Source organism: Thermobia domestica, chromosome 18 (assembly GCF_964235325.1).
Source record: "Thermobia domestica chromosome 18, izTheDome1.hap1.1, whole genome shotgun sequence".
Taxonomy (NCBI): Eukaryota; Metazoa; Arthropoda; class Insecta; order Zygentoma; family Lepismatidae; genus Thermobia; species Thermobia domestica.
In genome coordinates, this window is record NC_137471.1 from 18,075,356 (window position 1) to 18,097,042 (window position 21,687).

Consider the following 21,687-nt stretch of genomic DNA (forward strand, 5'->3'; position numbering starts at 1 on the left):
TGACGACAATAAATTTGTATAAATACTAAGTGTCGAGTAGAATTGACAGGAGTGTACTATAGAATATTTAGTACCAGTTTTCCTATTTACAGGTGTTTGAAAGAATATACTAATCTAATCACAAATAGATTTCGCCTTGTATCATTCTTACACTTGAAAATAGTTCCAGAGAGAACTGAACATCGTGTAATGAGTCCTAAACAGGAGTAGTATTCAGAGTACACGGTATGTTCTTTGTGTTATTGAGCTGAGCGAAGCGAAGCTCTTATACTCGGGTTAGCCGTTTGGTTGTCCGCGAACTCCTCCTAGACCGTTTGGCCGATCTCAACCAAACTTAGCACGCTGATAGAGTATGTCGTGCTGAGTGACAACATAGGTCGGAATCAAAAATCCGATGTACCATCGAGGAATAATAACCGAAAAACGCTTACTCCTAGACCGTTTGGCCGATCTCAACCAAACTTAGCACGCTGATAGAGTATGTCGTGCTGAGTGACAACATAGGTCGAAATCAAAAATCCGATGTACCATCGAGGAATAATCACCGAAAAACGCTTACTCCTAGACCGTTTGGCCGATCTCAACCAAACTTAGCACGCTGATAGAGTATGTCGTGCTGAGTGACAACATAGGTCGAAATCAAAAATCCGATGTACCATCGAGGAATAATCACCGAAAAACGCTTCCTCCTAGACCGTTTGGCCGATCTCAACCAAACTTAGCACGCTGATAGAGTATGTCGTGCTGAGTGACAACATAGGTCGAAATCAAAAATCCGATGTACCATCGAGGAATAATCACCGAAAAACGCTTCCTGATTACGTAGTTTAAGCTCGCTCAGCTCATTTCATTGCAATCGGGTATATCCATTGCATTCCTAGTTGATAATGAGTATAAAACTGAAAAATGACTAATTTTACCGCGATTCTTAAGCGTTCCCTTACGCTTCTTCAATCAAGATATGTGTATTTTTTTAAAGTTTTGACTGTATCCTATACGCCGAAAATACTGTACAATTACCTGTTCTTTGGACCAGTCGGCAACTGGAGCGGACTGCCAGAAATGGGAAGGCTTCTTCTCAGTGGATGACGGAGTGGACGAGGAGGAGATATCTTGCGGATGAGGCGGCGACCATACTTCGTGGCTATCTGCTCACAAAACATAGAGACATTATTTCATTGCAAAACATTACACAATATAAATTAAGTACCAGAACTACAGAAACATTCCAGTTTTTAAAATACACATTATTTTACTTGCAGTATGTACTAGAGTGTATAGAACAATGTTGCGAAATTAGCAGAAAATTAAATCCTTAATCAAAATATCTATACTTTAGTGGATTGCCTCTACAAAACTATTACCATAAAATGCTTGGTTTGAAGAGTACGTAACAAACTCAGAAGTCTGATTGTACTACTGCTAATTCAAATGGCCTGAAAATCAGAAGCCGGGATCCCAGTTACCATCTTTCCAGCTTCGTATATATATATATATATATATATATATATATATATATATATATATATATATATATATATATATAATTTTCAGAACAAGAAATATGGTGTACCATACAAATAATTTCACTACTATTTTTTAAAAGATTTTGCAATACTCTTAAAAAAATTATAATATGTTGGTAAACACTCGTATCAACCACTTGACTTGATTTTCAAATACTGTTTTATCTGCACAAACTACTATACCTCACTTGAAGAATATAAATACAGACTACACCACATTTAAAGAATATAAACAGTTTTGACTTCAAAATTTGATTTTTAAAATTTAGTTTTTCTCCTCACAAATATTCTACATTTATGTTGAGATACTAAAGGATATTTTTTTAATATATACTCATCCCTCGATCTTACGGACTTCCCTTTTCTGTGGCAACACTGGTCACGAGCTACCGTTTCAGGAGCTGTCCGTTTGTTGGTAGACTAAAAGTGCTGAAACTACTGTATTAGAATGTATATTGTAATATCCCATATATAGCTCTGTTTACAAACAATCAACACATGCTTGCATTTATAAACGTCAACCTCGTGCGATGATACTACGAACTACTAGTGGCACCCGACAGGAACATCAGCGATACCACTAGCCATGGGACGAAGAAGGAACATCAGCGATACCACTAGCCATGGGACGAAGAAGGAACAACAGCGATACTACTAGCCATGGGACGAAGAAGGAATATCAGCGATACTACTAGCCATGGGACGAAGAAGGAACATCAGCGATACCACTAGCCATGGGACGAAGAAGGAACATCAGCGATACTACTAGCCATGGGACGAAGAAGGAACATCAGCGATACCACTAGCCATGGGACGAAGAAGGAACATCAGCGATACTACTAGCCATGGGACGAAGAAGGAACATCAGCGATACCACTAGCCATGGGACGAAGAAGGAACATCAGCGATACCACTAGCCATGGGACGAAGAAGGAACATCAGCGATACCACTAGCCATGGGACGAAGAAGGAACATCAGCGATACCACTAGCCATAGGACGAAGAAGGAACATCAGCGATACCACTAGCCATGGGACGAAGAAGGAACATCAGCGATACCACTAGCCATGGGACGAAGAAGGAACATCAGCGATACTACTAGCCATGGGACGAAGAAGGAACATCAGCGATACCACTAGCCATGGGACGAAGAAGGAACATCAGCGTCACCACCACACTGGGGCAGCTATAAAACCAGGACCACCTCCACATCTGGTTGGCTGGTCAACTCTCCTCTCTCAGCTTGCCTGGAGTTTTGAGAGGTACCTAACCCAAGTCTTTTAGCTTGCTCGGAATTATAAGGCCTCCTATTCACTCTATTCTGCTTGCCTGGAGCATTGTAGGATTCCTAACCTCAGCCACCCAGCTTGCGTGGACCTTTGTGGCTTTCTAACCTATCTCTGCTTGCGTGGAGGATTGAAATGAAATCTTAGTTTTACGTCTCACGGTTATGCCGATTAGGCTAAAGGAAACTGTGATGATGAGAAATGAATGAAATGCAAGAATGAAGAAAGTGGGAGAACCGCGAGAAAACCTACGCACACGGTGTTTATCCACCACAAAGTTCCCTTGGTGCGAGCTGGAACCGAAACCAAGGACCCAGAGGTGAACGCTTTACCACTGAGCCATCGCGGCCCTGCGTGGAGCACTGAGAATCCTAAATCCACTCCACTTAGTTTGCGTAGAACTCTGTGGTGAGGATCCTTCCGTAGGCTGCCTGTGCCTTGGGGCACCTATTTATCCTAGTTATTTCATAAGTTTATACTTTTTATGTTTATACTGTATTATACTGAACAGGAAATTTTGCAATAAAGTTGGTAATTGGAGAAAACAATTCCCGTGTGTATGATTTGCTCCACCTACTTGCATTAAGCAGAACTTTACAATATTTACAGGGCACAGGTATTTTACATTGTCAGGTTGGATAGTGTGCTTGATTAAAATTACAGCACACTATTAACCCTTTTAGGATCTTGTACCATATGGGTGTTTTATGGTACTTTGCGTTATAACCCTCCTATTTGAGCTTTTTTTTTTTCGTTTCTTTTGTTTTTTAAGTCTAGAGCAGGGATGTAATGGGGCGTATACGGGAGTATACGGCGTATACCCACCTCAAATTTTTATAGTTCAGCGTATACTCACCTTAAATTTACGTAAGAATGAGTGTATATTGGGGTGCGTATACGCCAAAAGTCTTGCGTATACGTGATACTTTTGGAAACGATCGAGCGTATATTTAATAAAAATTTTAGCATTACACTACTGGTCTAGAGGCATTGTAGAACACGTTACGTATGGTTTCACACCTTCCTGCGTCGAGACATAGGTGATGACGTCATAACTTTAAACAATATATTTTATTTTGTTAGTCTATTTTCATTATTTTTTGGCGGGCTTACTTTTGCACCTAGAAGATTGAAATTTTGCACAAACATTCAGTCCACCGAGTAGTATTTATCAGATTTTTTTTCCCAGATTTCTCACAAGGGGGCTCCAGAGGGGCAAAAAGGTTTAAAAAAAAAAAAAAAACTTTTAAACCCAAAACTCCCTTTTTCGCTATTTTTGTGCCTCAGATACATGATGCGTGAATGGTACCGTCTGAAAGGCAGTTCTATTCTGAAGAGAAAGATGGGCGAACCATGATCCTAGGGTAATTACGGATGTCTCAGGGAATTTTTACCCACTATCCTTCTTTATACGGGAATATGGGGTATATATTTTTTTTGGCGGACTTACTTTTGCACCTAGAAGATTGAAATTTTGCACAAACATTCAATCCACCAAGTAGTATTTATTAGATTTTTTTTAGATCTCTGCGTTAAAACGGGAAGGGGGAAGGTCCAGAGGGGCAAAAAGTTGAGAAAGGGGATATTTTAACCAAAAAATCCCTTTCTTCGGGATTTTCCCGCCTTAGATATATGATGGAGAAATGTGAATGGTACTGTCTGAAAGGCAGTTCTATTCTGAAGAGAATGATACGCAAACCATGATTCTAGGATGAATATGGATGTCTCAGGATTTTTTTTTTTTTTTTTTTTAACCTGAGATCAGGGTCTTTTACGGTAATCTGGGGCATTGTGGGGATTCTTGATAAAAATTTTCCCGCCCTTGCTATTTAAGATAGAAGCTTGAAATTTGGTACACACATTCAGTCTACCGAGTAGTATTTATCAGATTTTTATTGAAATCTCTACGTTCACACAGGGCCGTTCCAGATGGGCCCAAAGTGTGACCAAAAAATCCCCGAAATTTCCCCTTTGACATCATTTTTCCCTCTCCTGGTATATGGTGTAGGCATGTAAGTGGTACCATTTGAAAGCCTGCTCTATTCTGAAGAGAATGAGGTATGAACCATGATCCTAGGATAAATAGTGACGATGCAGTAGCTGCTTGACTGAAAGTCTAAAAAATACCCCAAAAAACAAAATCCTTTTTGTTAATCGTTTTTCCTTCGTAATGTTAATTGTGGATATTAGCTTGCACACTTATTGTCGGAACTTCCTCTCGCTTATCCGTTAAAACGAGGGATGAGTATAGTCAATATTATCCTGGCTCGACACAGCTGAAGAGAAAGTAAATGTTTAATTCTGCATAGAATAAGTTGCACTTGAAAAAGACTTGATTCAGACAAAATTAATCGAAAGCATTCATCACGAATTTCAAACTACATTAGTTAGAAGGAGAAAAAGGCAACAGACGCAGATACGAATGTGAGTAAGCTACGAACTGATTGTTTTCTTTCCAAAGCAAGCCATTAAGGAAATGTGCACAAGTGTTAAAGGCAGAAATGTGCAAAAGAACCCCACTCTTAACAACGAACAAACTTTATGCTACTCGTATAGTTTTTCATATATCCTTCCCGCAATAACTAATACAAAAGTCACTGATTCTTTATATTATTACATAGAAGACGTTTTAATTTCTAATTAGTAGCTATGCCTTTGATGTGTTAGAAGCAGCGCATTTCAACAAAGCCTTAAAATTTCTTTAAAACTAGTGGTTGAGTTTAATTTTTTCCAAAACTGCAAAAATTAATATACAGGGCGAATACCAATCGGCGCACATGCTATGTGATAGTACACACACACATTCAAATAAGGAAACAAATACTGATCATCATGGGTCTGTTGAGGGAGCGATTACTAACTACGCCAGCCGAAAAGTTGATTTCACCAACTTTTTTTTTTTAAAGGAAATCTTTGAGTTTTACGTCCCGCGATTACGCCAGCTAGGTTAAAGGAGATGGTGATGATGAGATATAAATTAAACGATGGAATGAAGAAAGTGAGAGAAAACGGAAAAGAACCCCGAGGAAACCCACGCACATGGTGTTTGTTCACCACCAAGTTCACTTGGCGCAAGCTAGGATCGAACCAAGGACCCCACGCACAAGAGGTGAACGCTCTACCACTGAGCTACCGCGGTCTCACTTTCTTAAAGGAACTACGGAGCCGAAAAGTTGGTTTCACTAAACTTTTTTTTAAAAACTACGGCGTCCAAAAAATTACTTTCATTACTTTTTTTTTTAAATTTTATTTATTTCTTTTAAACAAAGCACAGTTTTGAAACTATAGCATGTATTAATATCGATCTAACGGCGAAAGTAGAGCAACAGCATAGAATTCGGATCATCATCATAGGTATTCTGCCTTTATTGGCAGGTCACTTGCCGCAGCTGAGAAGCTTCCATGCTCCACGGTCCTCCGCTAACTTCTTCGTCTTCGCGTATGATCTTTCTGTTTTTATATCATCCATTAATTGTAGTCTCCTTCGCCCCCTCCCTCTCTTTCCCACCACCATACCCTCTAGGACGTCCCTCATGATACAATCTCTTCTTAGGCAATGTCCCAACCAGTTTCTCTTCCTCTTCCTAACAATATCTAAAAGTGTTCTTTTCTCACCCACCATTTCTAACACTCTCTCATTCGTTTTCCGCTCGACCCAACTAATTCTTTCCATTCTTCTCCACACCCACATTTCGAAGGCTTCCAGTCGATTTTCATCATCTTTACGTAATGTCCACGTTTCCGCCCCATACAGTGCAACACTCCACACGAAGCATTTTATGGTCTTTTTCTCAACTCTTTATTCAAGGTCCCACAAAACAGACTTTTCTTCCTCCTAAAGCTTCTTTCGCCATTCCTATCCATGCTTTTATTTCACGTTCACACTTCATGTTATTACTAAGTATACTACCCAGATATCGAAAACTATCCACTTGTTCTACTTTCTCCCTTCCTACTTTTATATTTGACACAGACCCCTTCGTTCCAATCACCATGGCTTTTTGTCTTTCTAACATTTATTTTCATCCCATATTCTTCAAAGCCCCTTCTCATTTTTTCTAACATTTTATTGATTTTCTTTTCAGATTCTGCAACAAGCGCCATATCATCTGCAAATCTTATGCATATAATCATTCTACCTCCTACCGAAATACCATCATCATCATGTAAACTCTTTTTCATTATCTCTTCTAGATAGACATTAAATAGTGTTGGCGAGAGGCAGCATCCTTGTCGAACTCCCCTTCCAATTGCACTCTCTTCCGTCAGTTCTTCCCTAATCCTAACACTTACTTGTTGGTTCATGTATAAGTTTCTTATAACCCTACACCTTATAATATAGTATTCGGATACTATAATCTAAATAACAGTTTCTTAAACAAATTCCTCGGTCTTACGCAGTACGTCACAAAACGTGTGACGCCACAATTAACTTGTTTATCAACAAGAAACTTCTTAGAAGTATTTCAGATTGTTAAGTGTAAACGGCTAAAAAGTTTATTCATCGGTTCTAATATTTGGATACTGTCAAGCATTCCATGCTGAATCAACACAAACAGTTCTGAGCTTCCTTGGACGTCTAACCCTAATATAAAACGTAGGCGTGCTAAGCATTGGAACATAGCACATACATTTTTCATCACAATAATTTACAGGGTGGTCCATAAGTCTCTTGACAAAAATGTATTTAACGAAAACTATGAAATTATTACTAGATTACGTAAACGAAATAATTTGGTCATACATAAAGCATTGTGTTATAATTAAAAGCTTTTCTTGTGTAGTCGCACATTTCGGCCTACTTGGTCTAGGAAGATCCACTGTAGATGCAGTCTGTTTTTAAACCCTTTGTTGAATTGAAGTACGAATACAAGTTCATCCTTTTAATAATTTTTTACTCATTGCACAGTTACTTAATTACGAAGGGAAATTGGGAAATAAGTTTCCTCTCCAACGGTTTAATTAGAGCGCTATTCATACATCATTTGGCGACTATAACAAAGATCCTGCAGATTGTGTTAGCAGAACGTTCGGATAAGCGGCCCATTTTGTGCCCGCAAATATATGATTTGATTTTAACGTTCCTTTCAACAACGACGACGACCTACTGATTAACGTGGAATCCGAACCACATGAGCTCCCGCCAGGAATCGAACCCGGGTGTTCCACGCCAAAGGCGTGTACACTAACCGCTTAGCCACGAATGAGCTCATGCCTACAAATATAGAAGTTGCTACAATCAATGCTTAAAATGACAAGACTGAAAAGTGCTATTCGCAGGGTCTTATGACTTCCGGCCTTCTTCCTTTGTACGACAATGCGAGACCTCACTCACCAGTAACTTCCATGTCTTTCTGGCACTGAAGAAGGATGTCAGAGGAAGGCACTTTGAAACCAACGATGAACTGAAGATGCCCATGATGCAGCTTTTCCGTATGTAGAACATGTATTTTTTTCTGAGAGGTTTTTACACCTTATAAAGCAGAATAAATGCATCAACGTCTTTGGTTCTTATATCGAAAAATAAAGTAAGTTGTTTTTTTTATTTTTGCAGTATATTATATGACTTACACAAACACCTCTGTCTATAACTGCCACGGGAAACTTTATTTTCCGACTTACCCTCGTACAAATATAACAGGGCTTAAATTAATTACAAAATCACTTCTTACAACATACTGTTCACAAATCACATCTTTCCCCGCTACTCTACTCAATCGAAAACGGAAAACTGTTAGTGTCAAGCGACTTATGGCCCATCCTGTATATGAAAAGTAATTCGTTTTCGCTGCACTTTTCTCCTTAGCAGTGTTGTGCGTAGTGAAAAGAACCAGTAGGATGGGAATATAACTTACCAGGTTTGCCATCGCTCCTGTAACTGGTGGACCCCGACGATGAGACAGAGGAAGGGGAAGGTGGTGCTGCATCGGAAGGAGAAATTGGTTGCCAGACTTGGCCAGTTATCAGTCCCGTGCTCTCAGACACTTGGCTCACTGCGCCCCTTTTCACTTCAGGAGCACAATAAGAAGACGAAGATGGCGTTTAGTCAAATCTTACATAACAACGAGGGTAACACAAACAGCTTATCTCTTTCCCTTTCATCCAAAACCTCTACGCAAATAGCGCAAGGTAGGAAAAAATGTTTGCATCACATACAGTCACCAGTAAAACTACATATTCCCTTCGTTGAAACTTGGGAATAAACAGAAACATTAAAAAAGTTCTTTTTAGACTAAAACGAAGCTAACTGCCTGTAACTTACCAAAAGCTGTATGAGAACAAAACAGGAGAGAGGTATGCAGTTTTGCTTGCAACAGTACATATTAATACACGCACTGTAACATATGAAATGTCAGTTTTAAACAACGATCGTAAGTGTTTCCCTGTCATTATAACTATTTACGAGAAATTGTCATTTCAACATCGTTTCTTATTGCTAGTTACTAAGACTAGCATATTTGGTGGGAAAAAATGCTGAAATCGGTTGGTGGAAAGGTTAAAAAAAAGTGAAAAATTGGTGGAATGAAAACTATCGCAATTAATAATTACACTACACTGCAAACTCAATTTTAATATTTTTGTACAAAATCCTGTAAATCTGAATATCACGATTTCATTTCGATTTGTTGACATTTTAAGGCATTGAATACTGAAATAGAAATGAATTTGACAACGATTATCATCTCAGTATTGGAAAATGTGTCAGATCTTGATTTGCCACGAGTGCTATATAGTTTATGCTGCGAGAACAAGTGTTCAAGAGGCATACTTTGTTTTCACGGCAAACTCCCGAAGTTTTATCACTGTACTCGATGATGACAGAAAGAATGAAGATAATCAGTTAATTGCTTGACGTTATTATTGTTATACCATATTGCCATTAATAACCAAACACTCGCAGGAATATGGCTTCCCAGGAGCTGGTATGGTATGGTATCAGTACCAGGTAGGCTCAACCACTGACCGCTATTAAAGGCTTTATCCGCCGAGGAAGATTTTCCACCAGGTTACGATAAATATCGTCAAGTGTTGCCTTTCATTTCTTCTGCAAAGCTGTGAACAATAATGGACTGTGGGTGGATTAGTTTGATCGCAACCGACGTTCAATGAACTTGAGATCTGGGCTTTGAGATGGATACCCAAGTTCATTCATCCCATTTCATTAATCGCTTAGCTACATCCTTTACTCCGTGGATGGCCGTGCTGCCATCAGTTGTTTCTTCACATTTCGTTTAGTTTGTTTTACCACCACACCCACCCACCCATATATATATATATATATATATATATATATATACCAGTGGTGCCCCCCTTATGTCCATGACGCACCCCCCCAATTGTCTATCCGTAGGTGTTCTTCCATGAAAAAAATATTTTCGATTAATTTTTACACCCCCTTCAAACATATATATATATATATATATATATAGATTTTTAACCCCCCAAATATTTGAATGACGCAGTTTGCGTCATAGCCCCCCTTTGTGGGCACCCCTGTATATATATATATATCGCGAACCTAGTTCATATCCCTGAAGTTTCATTTCCTGCATCTAATTAATTAATTATTTACTGACATTTCTTTAGAATACGCTAATAACCGAAATTAAACCTGAATCGAGGTTCGCTGACAAATCTGTTGCACTTCAAAAATACCTACAGATTATTAGATTCTAAACCTGATACAAAATAAAGAAAGGTCTGGCAACACTAACATGTAGATCGTGGTTCCATATTCCACAGCTTGTATCATTCTGTCACCCTTTGAATTTAGTTCTACGCGCTGAATGAATGGGAAAGAGTGAGTAAAATCTGTTTTTGACGTACCCTCGTATAACTTATTTATAGTAAAATATTTATGAAAGTCAACTTTTTTAGTTTACAACTAAAAAGTGAGAAACTATATGATAGTAAAATGCCAATTAATTCCTCTTATTATTACTTTTATAGGTATAAATCTCATAACTAATATTTGACTCAAGTCTGGTATTGTCTTTTTGTTAATATTGCAGAAAAAAATATTATTAGTGCAAAATCCTGGAAGTTAGGCAAAGTAAGACCCAAACAAACTGCAAACTGCAAGCTTTCCCCTTACACAGAACAGACGAAGAACACTGATAAATGCAAAAAGAAGAAAACTACATACAAGATAAATCCTACAGAATAATTACCCCGAGCATCAGCTTCTTTGACTGCCTGACGTATTTCTTCGACGAGAGTTTGCGGAACAGTCTTCGTGGTCTCAGGTTCAGCAGCATCTCGATGCTCCCCCGATGACAATCTTCGTTCCCTTTCCGCCAGCACTTGCTTTAGCTGCTCGGCTAACGACCGAGGTGGCCCAGCCAAGTTAGGCGCCCCGTGGTACATCATTCCAGAGCGTGGAGTTGAGCTATGGCCTTGAGTGTGTTCCCTGTGTCGTACCCACGGGTCCTGGGTTGGCTGATGCGCCACTTGTAGTGCTGACTCGTGGAGGCTTTGCGGTGTTGCTGGGCTGTAAATGGAACTATGTGACGCGGAAGAGACGCTCGAATGTTGGCTGTGATAGGCTGTTTGTGAAGTTGCTTTGGACACTGATGAAGCATGATGCATATGAATGTTTGAAGACTGATTATTGTACGAGTACGCATGTTGCGCTTGTGTTGTGACCACTAAAGATGATGGTGATGAATTTGCTGAGTACTGAGACGTAGGAGAATGAGCATTCATCATGGACTGTGATGATGATGAAGATGATGATGAATAGTTGAGTGCCTGTGATGACGATGTGTGACTATGAGAGGTGGTGTGTGGTTGTGACGCGAAGGTTCTATGAATCGACTGTACGTTACTGGAATGCTGATGTGAGGCTGGACTGATAGGAGAGTGTTCATATGACGAATGAACAGAGGTCTGATGAATGTTGTACACATGAGTTGCTGTCGGCGTCGAAGACACAGGTGGTGCAGTGTATGATGTCGTCGAGGAAACATGCGAGGTACTTTCGGGTTGCGACTCGGCCACTGAAGCTGGGGCACTCTTCACTTCAACACTTTCATCTTCATCTTGGCAGTTTTCATCCAGTTCGTAATCCTGCAAGCACTTTTTACAATCATTTTAGATGCTCTTAAGACACAATTTTATACAACATTATATCAAATTAAAGAACACTACTACAACTATTAGATATAAGACACAGTTATGGCTGCAAACTACGGATGTCATCTTGGAAATACTCTTTCGCTTGTAATCCCTGTGGAATTATGCTTTTCAAGCTTTTCGAGCCAGTCTAGGCTGTTTCGTACCGATATGGATGATACAATTCACCGATGACTCTTGATAATCGCTGGGTCAAGCTCCGACGAGATATATTCACATACAGGATTATCAAAAGTCTGGAGCCATAGCCCAGCTCCGTTATGAGTAGTAAACATACGAAAAATGGAAAGTTATTGGAAATCAGTATCATGCCGTTGAAAATCAGCGCCCGGGGCGAGAGTACGACGGCGTCCCCATACATATCAGTGAGGTCGACAGACCAGCCGCGAAGCGTAAGAAAATTTTCAAAAATAAACCCTGCTTTTCCTTGATTTTGAGCACATTTATTACTTTTCCCTTCCATTTTATATATATGTGCACATGCATATTCCTCCCGAATTTTGCGCGCCCCCTTACTTCGGCGCTCGGAGCCGTCGTCCCCTTCCCAATGGCATGGCATTGTTGGAAATAGATGGTTTTCAATCTAAACTAGTGGATTTTTTCCTCATAGCGCCAACCGTTTGGACTCTACACTGGTAACGTACCTTATGGTAAACAAAAAAGCAACATGTCATTTCTGCGGGCTGTTCCCGTGGGGATACCAACGATACAGCATTGTTGGGAATCAGATTCGAGGTTTTCTAGGTTCTGTCATACAACAATGTGCACACTCCCCTTTGTCATTATTGCGTGGGCTTACGCTCCGTTCGAACAGCCTGCTCAACTGGAAACTTTGCTTCTTCATTTAACATACAGCACCTTACCAGTGTGGAGCCCTAACAGGTGGTGCAACTGAAAACTAGGGATAACCACAAAGATCCGGTTCCGGCGGGTTCTCGGAGATCCAGTTTTCAAAACCGGTTCTGGAACCGGTTCCGGACCTAGATCCGAAAACCCAGTTCCAGAACCGGATCTTAGGAACCGGTTTCAGATCTGGATCTGAAAACCCGGTTCCAAAACCGAATCTTAGGAACCGGTTCCAGACCTGGATCCGAAAGCCCCCAAAGACCCGTATAGGAGGCACGAAGTTCGCCTTCAAAACACTACAAAGAGGACCATGCGCTTGTGCCCTCCCCGCCCAGACCCGCTTGTGCCTCCAGAAAAAAAAATGGTCTACCAGTGGGTGTTTAGCCAAATGAGTTGGCCAGTTTGCCTGTTTAGCCAATGAGTTTGCCAGTTACCCAGTTTATTTAGCCAAATGAGACAAGCGGCCGCCGCCTGGGCGCCTGCCTGTCGCTTCCACCATTTCATCTAGCACACTGTTTACAGTCTGCCAGCAGCTCGGGTTTAGCGTAGGGATGATCACAAAGTTTCGGTTCCAGCGGAACCGGTTCTTGGAGATCCGGTTTTCAGAATCGGTTCCAGACCTGGATCCGAAAATCCGGTTCCAGAACTGGATCCGAAGAACCGGTTCCAGACCTGGATCCGAAAAAACGGTTCCGAAACCGGATCTTCTAGAACCGGATCCGTTCAGACTCGAAAACCGGTTCCACCAGGAACCGATTCTGGCCATCCCTACTGAAAACATTCCACCATTTTTGATTGAAAACCACCTATTTTAAACAACTTTCTCTTTTATTTTATTCATAATGGAGTCGACCTAACTTAGAACCATAGCATCGTTCTACGGATCCATCAAGCAGTTACATCGGTTGTTACACTAATAGGTGATACTAGTGTCAAAGTCTATCGACTTTGTCATCTGGAAGGAATCAATGTAACTATTTGATACAATAGTACATCTTTTCCATGGTTCATTATCTGCGACGTTGTCACATTGCGTAAACTCGCGTCTTCAAGACGAGAGCTCGAAAAGCATACAATTATACAAACTATATATTTTTAGCTTTGATTTCTAGAAAAGTGCTCTGCAATCCGTTGGACGCCACTTTTAGAATACCTTATATATATATATATGATGTTAATAACTTTGCCCAACGTCTCAAGCTCTTAGATTATAACTTATTTTATCCCATTTAGTATATCGAATTAGCTGCCGAAGTTCGTTCACGTTGTTCCTCAATACTTCGTATGTATTAAATATTCAATAAAATAGGGACCTTAAAATGTTCATCCATTTCACAAAAATTCTAAATTTCCAAGATGGCATTCCTTTCCCTTACAATACAACCTTATCTAAATTAGTATTTTTACCACTCGTTATTATGTTACTCTAATCTTTCAGGTTCTAGTTTTTTTAAAGCAGTGGTTCCCAACCTTGTACCTGACGCCCCCTTCATAAACCATGCATCACAATCGTTTGGAAGTGGAAAGTGTTCTCAGGTGTGCTTTGCCGAACTTATCACTGAATATCAAAAAACTTGTGAAGGAAAAGCAATGTCAACTATCACACTGAGTTTTTTCCTCTGTTCTTACTTGGTAAGAATTTCAACTCCATCTTTTACCCTGAAATTGTATTTTGTTCTCATTTTTGATAATTTTGTATATAAAAAAACTTAATTTGCATAATTATTAAGTTTTTAATAAAGTAGAAAACTTGAACAGGAATAGGGAAAAATAAAATGTCAAACATGTTGGGATTTGAAGTTTGCTAAATCTAAAGCGTAAATGCTTATTTTAAGTCGTGTTCTATTCACATTTTATTTCTGTCGTAGCTGCGACGGGTGCGTGCCCCAGGTTGGAAACCACTGATTTAACGATAATAATCTACGCATTTTTATTAAAAATTGAAAAGTATTGAAACTAACTTTAAATATCTATAAAATATTAGAATTTATGTTTATTTATTTATTTATTTATTACGCAACTTATGCTAGTATAAATTGAAAGTATTTTATCTTAGAGTTGCGTGTTCTTTACCTATTTGGATCAATTACTGCTGCCAATATTTAATCCCTTAAAACTTCTGGAAATTTCTTCAGGGGGTCTACAGAATCTTATACCATGTGAGTACCAACTTGTTTCTTAATTATTAAGTACCTGAAATACACATCCAAGTTGCGAAAACATTCAAATTATTTCTTTAACCTCCATTACTTGACGTGCTGGTCATGTAATGTTTATTGTGAATTCAGTGTTGCTAGGTATCGACTTTTGCTGATGAGTACGATTCCTGGCACAATCACTACACTTTTTAGTGTTTTCGTAACTTTGGTAGAGTTGATTTCAGTTTATCGTCCCTTTCAGCAGCGAGGCCATACGAGACGTGCACCTACAGATTAACGTGAGATCCGAATCACTTGAGCTCCCGCTGGAAATCGAACCCGGGATCTCCCAGGCCAAAAGTGCGTGCGCTAACCACTTAGTCACAAGAGAACTCTAACTTTGGTACGGATTTTAGGTATTAAAAACAGGGAAGAAATATCCTGTAGGAACTTCGTACTCACCTGGTACGTATAAACCATGTGAAAGAGTGGTTTCTATGGCGTGGTATTTTCTAAATTAATGCTGAACCGGGAATCGGTAGTAGATTCCTACCACTTTCGGTTTTCGTAGAGGGATTAGAATGCAGATAAAATATATTCTTAGGACGCTTAATCAGTTGCAATAAACCGCTACTCGCTACCTATTACCGTTTTCGCACTACAGAGATCAACGCTGAACCGGAAATGGTTAATTTCTACCACTTCCGGTTTGAATATTGTCTCTATCAACGAATATGATTTCTAACTTGGGGAGACGGTGACTCAATGGTACAGCGCTTACCTCTGGTGCGTAGGGCCCCTCCTTCGATCCCCGGCCAAGTAAGTCTGTAGTAGATAACATAATATCCATGGATTTTCTCAGGTACCCCCATTTTCTCCCACTTTCTTACTCCACCAGTTATACCAGTATCATTCACTTCCCTTAAGAGTCTTCATCGCGGCGAAATTAAAATACCGCTAATTTTACAGTGTGATATCTTCAAATAGATAAAAGATAATTGAAATATGGAACAAGAGCGCCCTAGACAATATTATTTTGCGTGAGGTACCGTTATCACAAGTCACCTAGTGGCTTTTCCGTTTTCAGCTGTTTAGAAACGCGATAATAAATGCCGATTTTCAAAATGGCTCGAAATCGAAAGCAGATGAGTGAGTCGTGATAACAGTATATCATGTAAAATAATATTGTCTAGGGCGCTCTTGTTCCACATTTCGATTATCTTTTATCTATTTGAAGATATCACATAATTACTGTAAAATTAGCGGTATTTTAATTTCGCCGGGATGAAGACTCTTAATGACGTCTTCATTAGCCTAAAGGGCATAATCGTGGGACGTTAAACTGAAAATTGAATCCTCTACATCCTCACCAAAATTCATTCTGATCCATCAAGTAAGCAGTTCTCGAGATCTTTTGTCTCCTGGACGGTCGGACGGACACACAGAGAAAATTTATAAAGTAGTTTTGTTGAACTAAACTCCGTAATAGGTCCGCATACGATAAAAGCACGCAACTCTAAGGTAAAATAATTACAATTTATCTTAAACTAAATCACAAGAAGATATGATCTCTTTCAAAAATTGCATCTATTGTCTTTTTCAACAGAAATGTCACGATTTATCACAATGAATTTTTCAAACATTAAACTCATCTTAACACAGGGTGTCTACTAAAATTCCAAAATGATATTTCGTGACTTTTTCGTGACCTTTTCTTTACCAAATCATAAAATTTCCTAACATTTTCAAGAGCGAATTTGGGTGAGAATTATGCCGAATTTTCATCCACGCGATAGAAACATACTTTGCTTGCGATTTGGTAGCGTCTAAACCCGACCATAGACATTTTTGGTGGTGAATTTTGACGTTTTATAGAACAAAATTTTCCAATCTGTACTTACATTTGTACAGTACAGTACAGAAAAAAAAATGTCCCAAAGCTAAATTTCGTGACTTTCATGACCGTTTTTCTGATTTTGTGACTTTTTCGTGACATTCGTGACTCGTGACCAATAGACACCCTGTAACATCATTTTAATGTGTTAATGCTCAATAACCACAGATCCATAGGACGACCACGACCTTCATAAAGCAAGAACGTGTGGGAAGAAGTTTTCTACACACAGTTCTATAACATGAAAAGATACCAGGAGAGAAACTTCTGTAACTCAGTGACAAAGCTTGGCCTTTCGGAGATGATCACGATGAACCACAGACCACCGTATTGTTGTAAACATTTTGTATATACATTTGGCTATTCTTAATTTTTTGTTGTCCGTTCAACTATAGGCGAGACATATTGCACTCGGAAAATTAGACTGTTGTAATTATAAGATTTCAATTTCACAGGTAAGCCAGAAAAGATCGTTGTATCTAAAGAAACTTGATTATCTTGTCTGTTTTGGGAATTGAGTTGAGTTGAGTTGATATTGAGTTTAACGTCCCTTTCAGCAGCGAGGTTATATGAGACGGGACCTATTGATTAACGTGGAATCTGAACATGAGCTTCTGCCGGGAATCGAAACCGGGGCTTCCACGCCAAAGGCACGGACGGAAACCGCTTAGCTATGAAGGAGCTCTGTTTTGGTATTGTAACACCATTTCAATGTGCATAGTACTGATTATTGAAGATAAACAAAATGTCTCAAATATAAAAGAAATTACAATTATTACTCATTAAAAAATACAACAGCAGTATTATTACAGTTAACACTCAGTATAATGTGTTTATTACGTAAAAAATACGAGAACTCGATTTCGGGACCATTCAAAAATTGTGTTTTCCCTGGCCCAATTTTGGATCAAAGCATCCATTATATTTCAATCAAACTTTTTCTTGTACGCCTTATATCTGGAAAACTACATATAGTGTAGCCAAACCCAGTATATGTGCTTATTCCGTAAAGTAAAAACGAAAACTCGATTTAGGAGCCATTCAAAAATTTTGTGGTCCCTGATCCAAAAACTAATTCTTGGCCAAGATCGCAGTCTTTTGATTCATTTTTTTAATCATTCCTAAAATTTTTGGCCAAAATCGCAACCTTTTGATCCATTTTTTTGATCATTCCTAAAATTCTTGGCCAAGATCGCAATCTTTTGATCCATTTTTTTTGATCATTCCTAAAATTCTTGGCCAAGATCGCAATCTTTTGATCCATTTTTTGATCATTCCTAAAATTCTTGGCCAAGATCGCAATCTTTTGATCCATTTTTTTGATCATTCCTAAAATTCTTGGCCAAGATCGCAATCTTTTGATCCATTTTTTGATCATTCCTAAAATTCTTGGCCAAGATCGCAATCTTTTGATCCATTTTTTTGATCATTCCTAACTTTTTTTTTCATAAAACTCGAAATGTACTTGCCCTTCACTTCAGATGCTTCCCTCTTTTTCTTTAACCCATATACAAATTGCATCAACATATAGCCCATGCACACGTTTGAAAAACTGTGTTACCTATACAATTTAAAGTCATTTATAAATGAAGCTATTTATTGCGATTTTAGTGTTCTTGTGTGGGGAAAGAACTAAGCTGAAAAAACACAAAAATACTTGTGAAGCCGAAGCTTGACGACTGTCTGCTGTTGAAGGCAACAAGATAGATTGCTGAAAACATACTAGGAATACAGCCATCTTTTTCACGATTCTCATGGCGCACTGTATGAGAGTGTTAGTTTTTCTTAGTCATATTTTTACTATTTTCCTTGTACCCTTTCAGAACTCAAACTCTCCCAGCGACACTACTCATCGCAAAGCACACTGTTCGCCTAAGTAGTCTACAATAGACCAGTGGCGTATTTAGGATTTTGTTTCAGTCCGGGCTATGTACACTCATGTCCAAAATTATTGTCGCATGTCTATAAATATGTTGTTGCAGGAATATAATTTGATAACGAATTCACCGTGTATTCCCTATAATGTTAGTATGTGTATTATCGGCAAAGACATGTATGTGGCAATTTTCATGTCAAATGAGCAGTAAATAAGAAAAATAAAACGAAAATAAAACTTTCTTGTCCATTTGGCAACATTTTGTTCTACTCATTGTAATTTTCGTATTTATAATACTTTTCCTATGAAATTTTCCACAAATATACATTTTCCGATTATATACATAGTATCAGTATTAACAGTACCCTGCTAAATCATTATCAAATTATATTCTTACAAGAAGACAGTTATAGATATGCGACAATCATTTTGGATATGACTGTACAAGTAAAGAGCACTTATATTTTTGTTTTTGGGTGCCGGCAAATATTAATGAAGTTGTGCATATAACAAATTTATTTCGGGGGTAGAGACTGAGCCCGATAGCCGCCACCCTACCCCCCTAAATACGCCACTGCAATAGACTGAAAGGACTGGTTAGCTCGGTTCAGAACATTACATGGTTTTTACGATCTGCCCTAATTCTTCGAGTGATTGCTAGATAAAAATGATGATCATTTATTGTTAAACAGGAAAATACACGGAACAGCGGAGCTGACTAATAAACTATGCATATGAATTTTATGTACGATGTGATGTTGTCCGACACTTCACGTACCTTAAAACTACGATTAACAGCATTATGTAATACGCATGAAAGCTTATATTCAAAAGCAAAAAAAAATATCTGCCTGACTACTTGTAAATTTTACCTTCAAAATCAGTATTATTACTTTCATGAAATGGCGTCAATTTGCGTTTACGATGCGAAAAACAAACTTCGCTAATTTCATTTTCGACAAAAGTCTAGTTTTATTTATTAATTTTGAGGAGAGGAGGATCACGACTTCTGTGGATATATTATATATGTATATATATATATCAAACACGCTTACCGTTTCTTCTTAGGGATAACAATTGTCAAGAAATTGCTTTAATTTCCAGTTTTCGGGTGTGAGAAGCAACTGACAACATCACATAATAGTAACTAACTCTATGGCATATGGAATGCGGAGGTACAATGCCGGATTCACAGAAGCTCTCCACTGACTTTTATCCTTAGCCAAATGGATCCAGTTTCTACTTTGTACTCCTACTTCTGCGACATCCATCTTAAGGTTGTCCTCCCATCTGCGCCTAGGTCTTCCTAATGATCGTTTTCCGATTGGATTTCCAGATAAAACTTTGAAAGCGTTCCTATTTTCTTCCATTCTGCCTACATGACCTGCCCATCTGAGCCTCCTAGATTTGATGACCCTAACAATGTTTGGTAAACCGTACAAATTATGTAGTTCCTCGCGTAATACATAACACATAAAGTTTATATGCACAGATTATTTTAGGCGTCACCACACGCGGCTTTTAGGGCGCACCTTGTGTCCATGTGAATACTGGGGTAGGGTCCTTTTAGAATCAAGGCTATATGAAACGACGAACCCGGGTCTCTCGCGCCATACCTTAACTATACAGCCACAAGGGAGCTGCGAAAGTAACTACTGTCCTTCACTGCTGCATGAAGGTATCTCCAACTCTTCTCTACAACCATCTTTCTGGGTAATACTTCTCTACATTATTTCGCAGTGTTTCTTGACATGTCATATCACCTTGCATGAGGATGTTTCCTATGTTACTTCTTGTCTTTAAGTGTTCAATCAAGGAATATTTTTCTCCATATTCTCCTCGAGAAAGGAAACGGTTTTTGAGTTCCAGTTGGAACACGTTACCCTTCTCTGAAAGAACTTTCCTTTCTATAGGTTTCTCTTATCCATAAGCTTTTTCCTTCCCACTTCATTCTTCAAATCAATTTAACCTCACCGTTCGATAGTCACTTCTTGTGTTAAACCTATTCAGAATATTGCAATCTTCAATCACGTATCTTCTGTTTGACACGATATAGTCAATTTCACTAGTTCTTCCTTTTGGACATTGAGATGTCTATTTTTCTATGGAGCTTTTCCTTGATGAGTGAATTCATAATGTACATCCTGGATTCGGTGAATTCTACTAAAAGCTTTCAGCATTCATCCTGTACATTATATAAAAAAAACTTGCTGATTTTTCATTTGGCTCTGTTATCCGATTAAGGTCCCCCCATGTAATCCTTTGATACTGTTTTCGCCGCAGATTTCTTCCACTTCCTATCTTTGAATGTTTCGTTATGGGAGTACATTTTTGAATCACTTGTATTTCTGGGAGAGTTTAATAATCTTCGGTACTCTATTAGAGACATATCTACATCCACGACATTGATTTATTGTTAATAAACCAAACACCGCCGGTCCTGTCACTGGTCCTCTGACATGCCTGGTCTTTTTTCCTTCTGACTTCGCCTAATCTGATAATGTTCTCGTTGATTTTCTGAAGCTCTGCTTCCAACTCGTGGAACCTAACGAGATATCTCGCATTATATGCAGCAATGGTAACTTTCAATGGCAACCTAATCCATAATTCCTGGTATTCTTAGCTCCCTCTGCCTGGAGGTGATTCTGAATGTTGCCTAGCCCAGTTACAGTTCGGCCTCCGGGTAATGAGGGTCATGGCTTTTTGAGTGTTGTCACGATTGCTGAAAGAAACTAGGGGTATCTGACCACAAGATTAACGGTGCGGGTGAAGCATGTGGATAAGCCCTCCTTGTCCGTCTCTACATTACTGAAGCCCTGCAAGTTTCGCCGTAAAAAGGAAGATCACAATCCGCATCAATAGGAGGTACGGGTACCGTCTGATCTCAAAGTCCAGGAAAACTTACTACATACATTTCATTTTATATAGATTTTCTTCAGGAATGAAACAGTACCGTTAATAACTGATCATACAGCGACGTCAAAGA

At 38.9% G+C, this 21,687-nt stretch overlaps 1 protein-coding gene across 15 annotated transcripts in view; it reads right to left on the minus strand.

Annotated features, from left to right (window-relative positions):
* Positions 1 to 21,687, minus strand: part of Spn (protein phosphatase 1 regulatory subunit spinophilin) — a 304,267-nt gene that overhangs the window by 15,782 nt on the left and 266,798 nt on the right. For 12 of the 15 annotated variants that reach the window (XM_081746431.1, XM_081746430.1, XM_081746429.1 and 9 more), the window contains 3 exons: positions 10,984 to 11,890; positions 8,668 to 8,820; positions 1,021 to 1,148 (listed from right to left, as the gene is read on the minus strand). In XM_081746431.1, coding sequence (XP_081602557.1) covers positions 1,021 to 1,148; positions 8,668 to 8,820; positions 10,984 to 11,890 — 1,188 coding nt within the window. The remainder of the gene's footprint in view (positions 1 to 1,020; positions 1,149 to 8,667; positions 8,821 to 10,983; positions 11,891 to 21,687) is intronic. The other 3 variants (XM_081746440.1, XM_081746433.1, XM_081746436.1) reach the window with 2 other exon arrangements.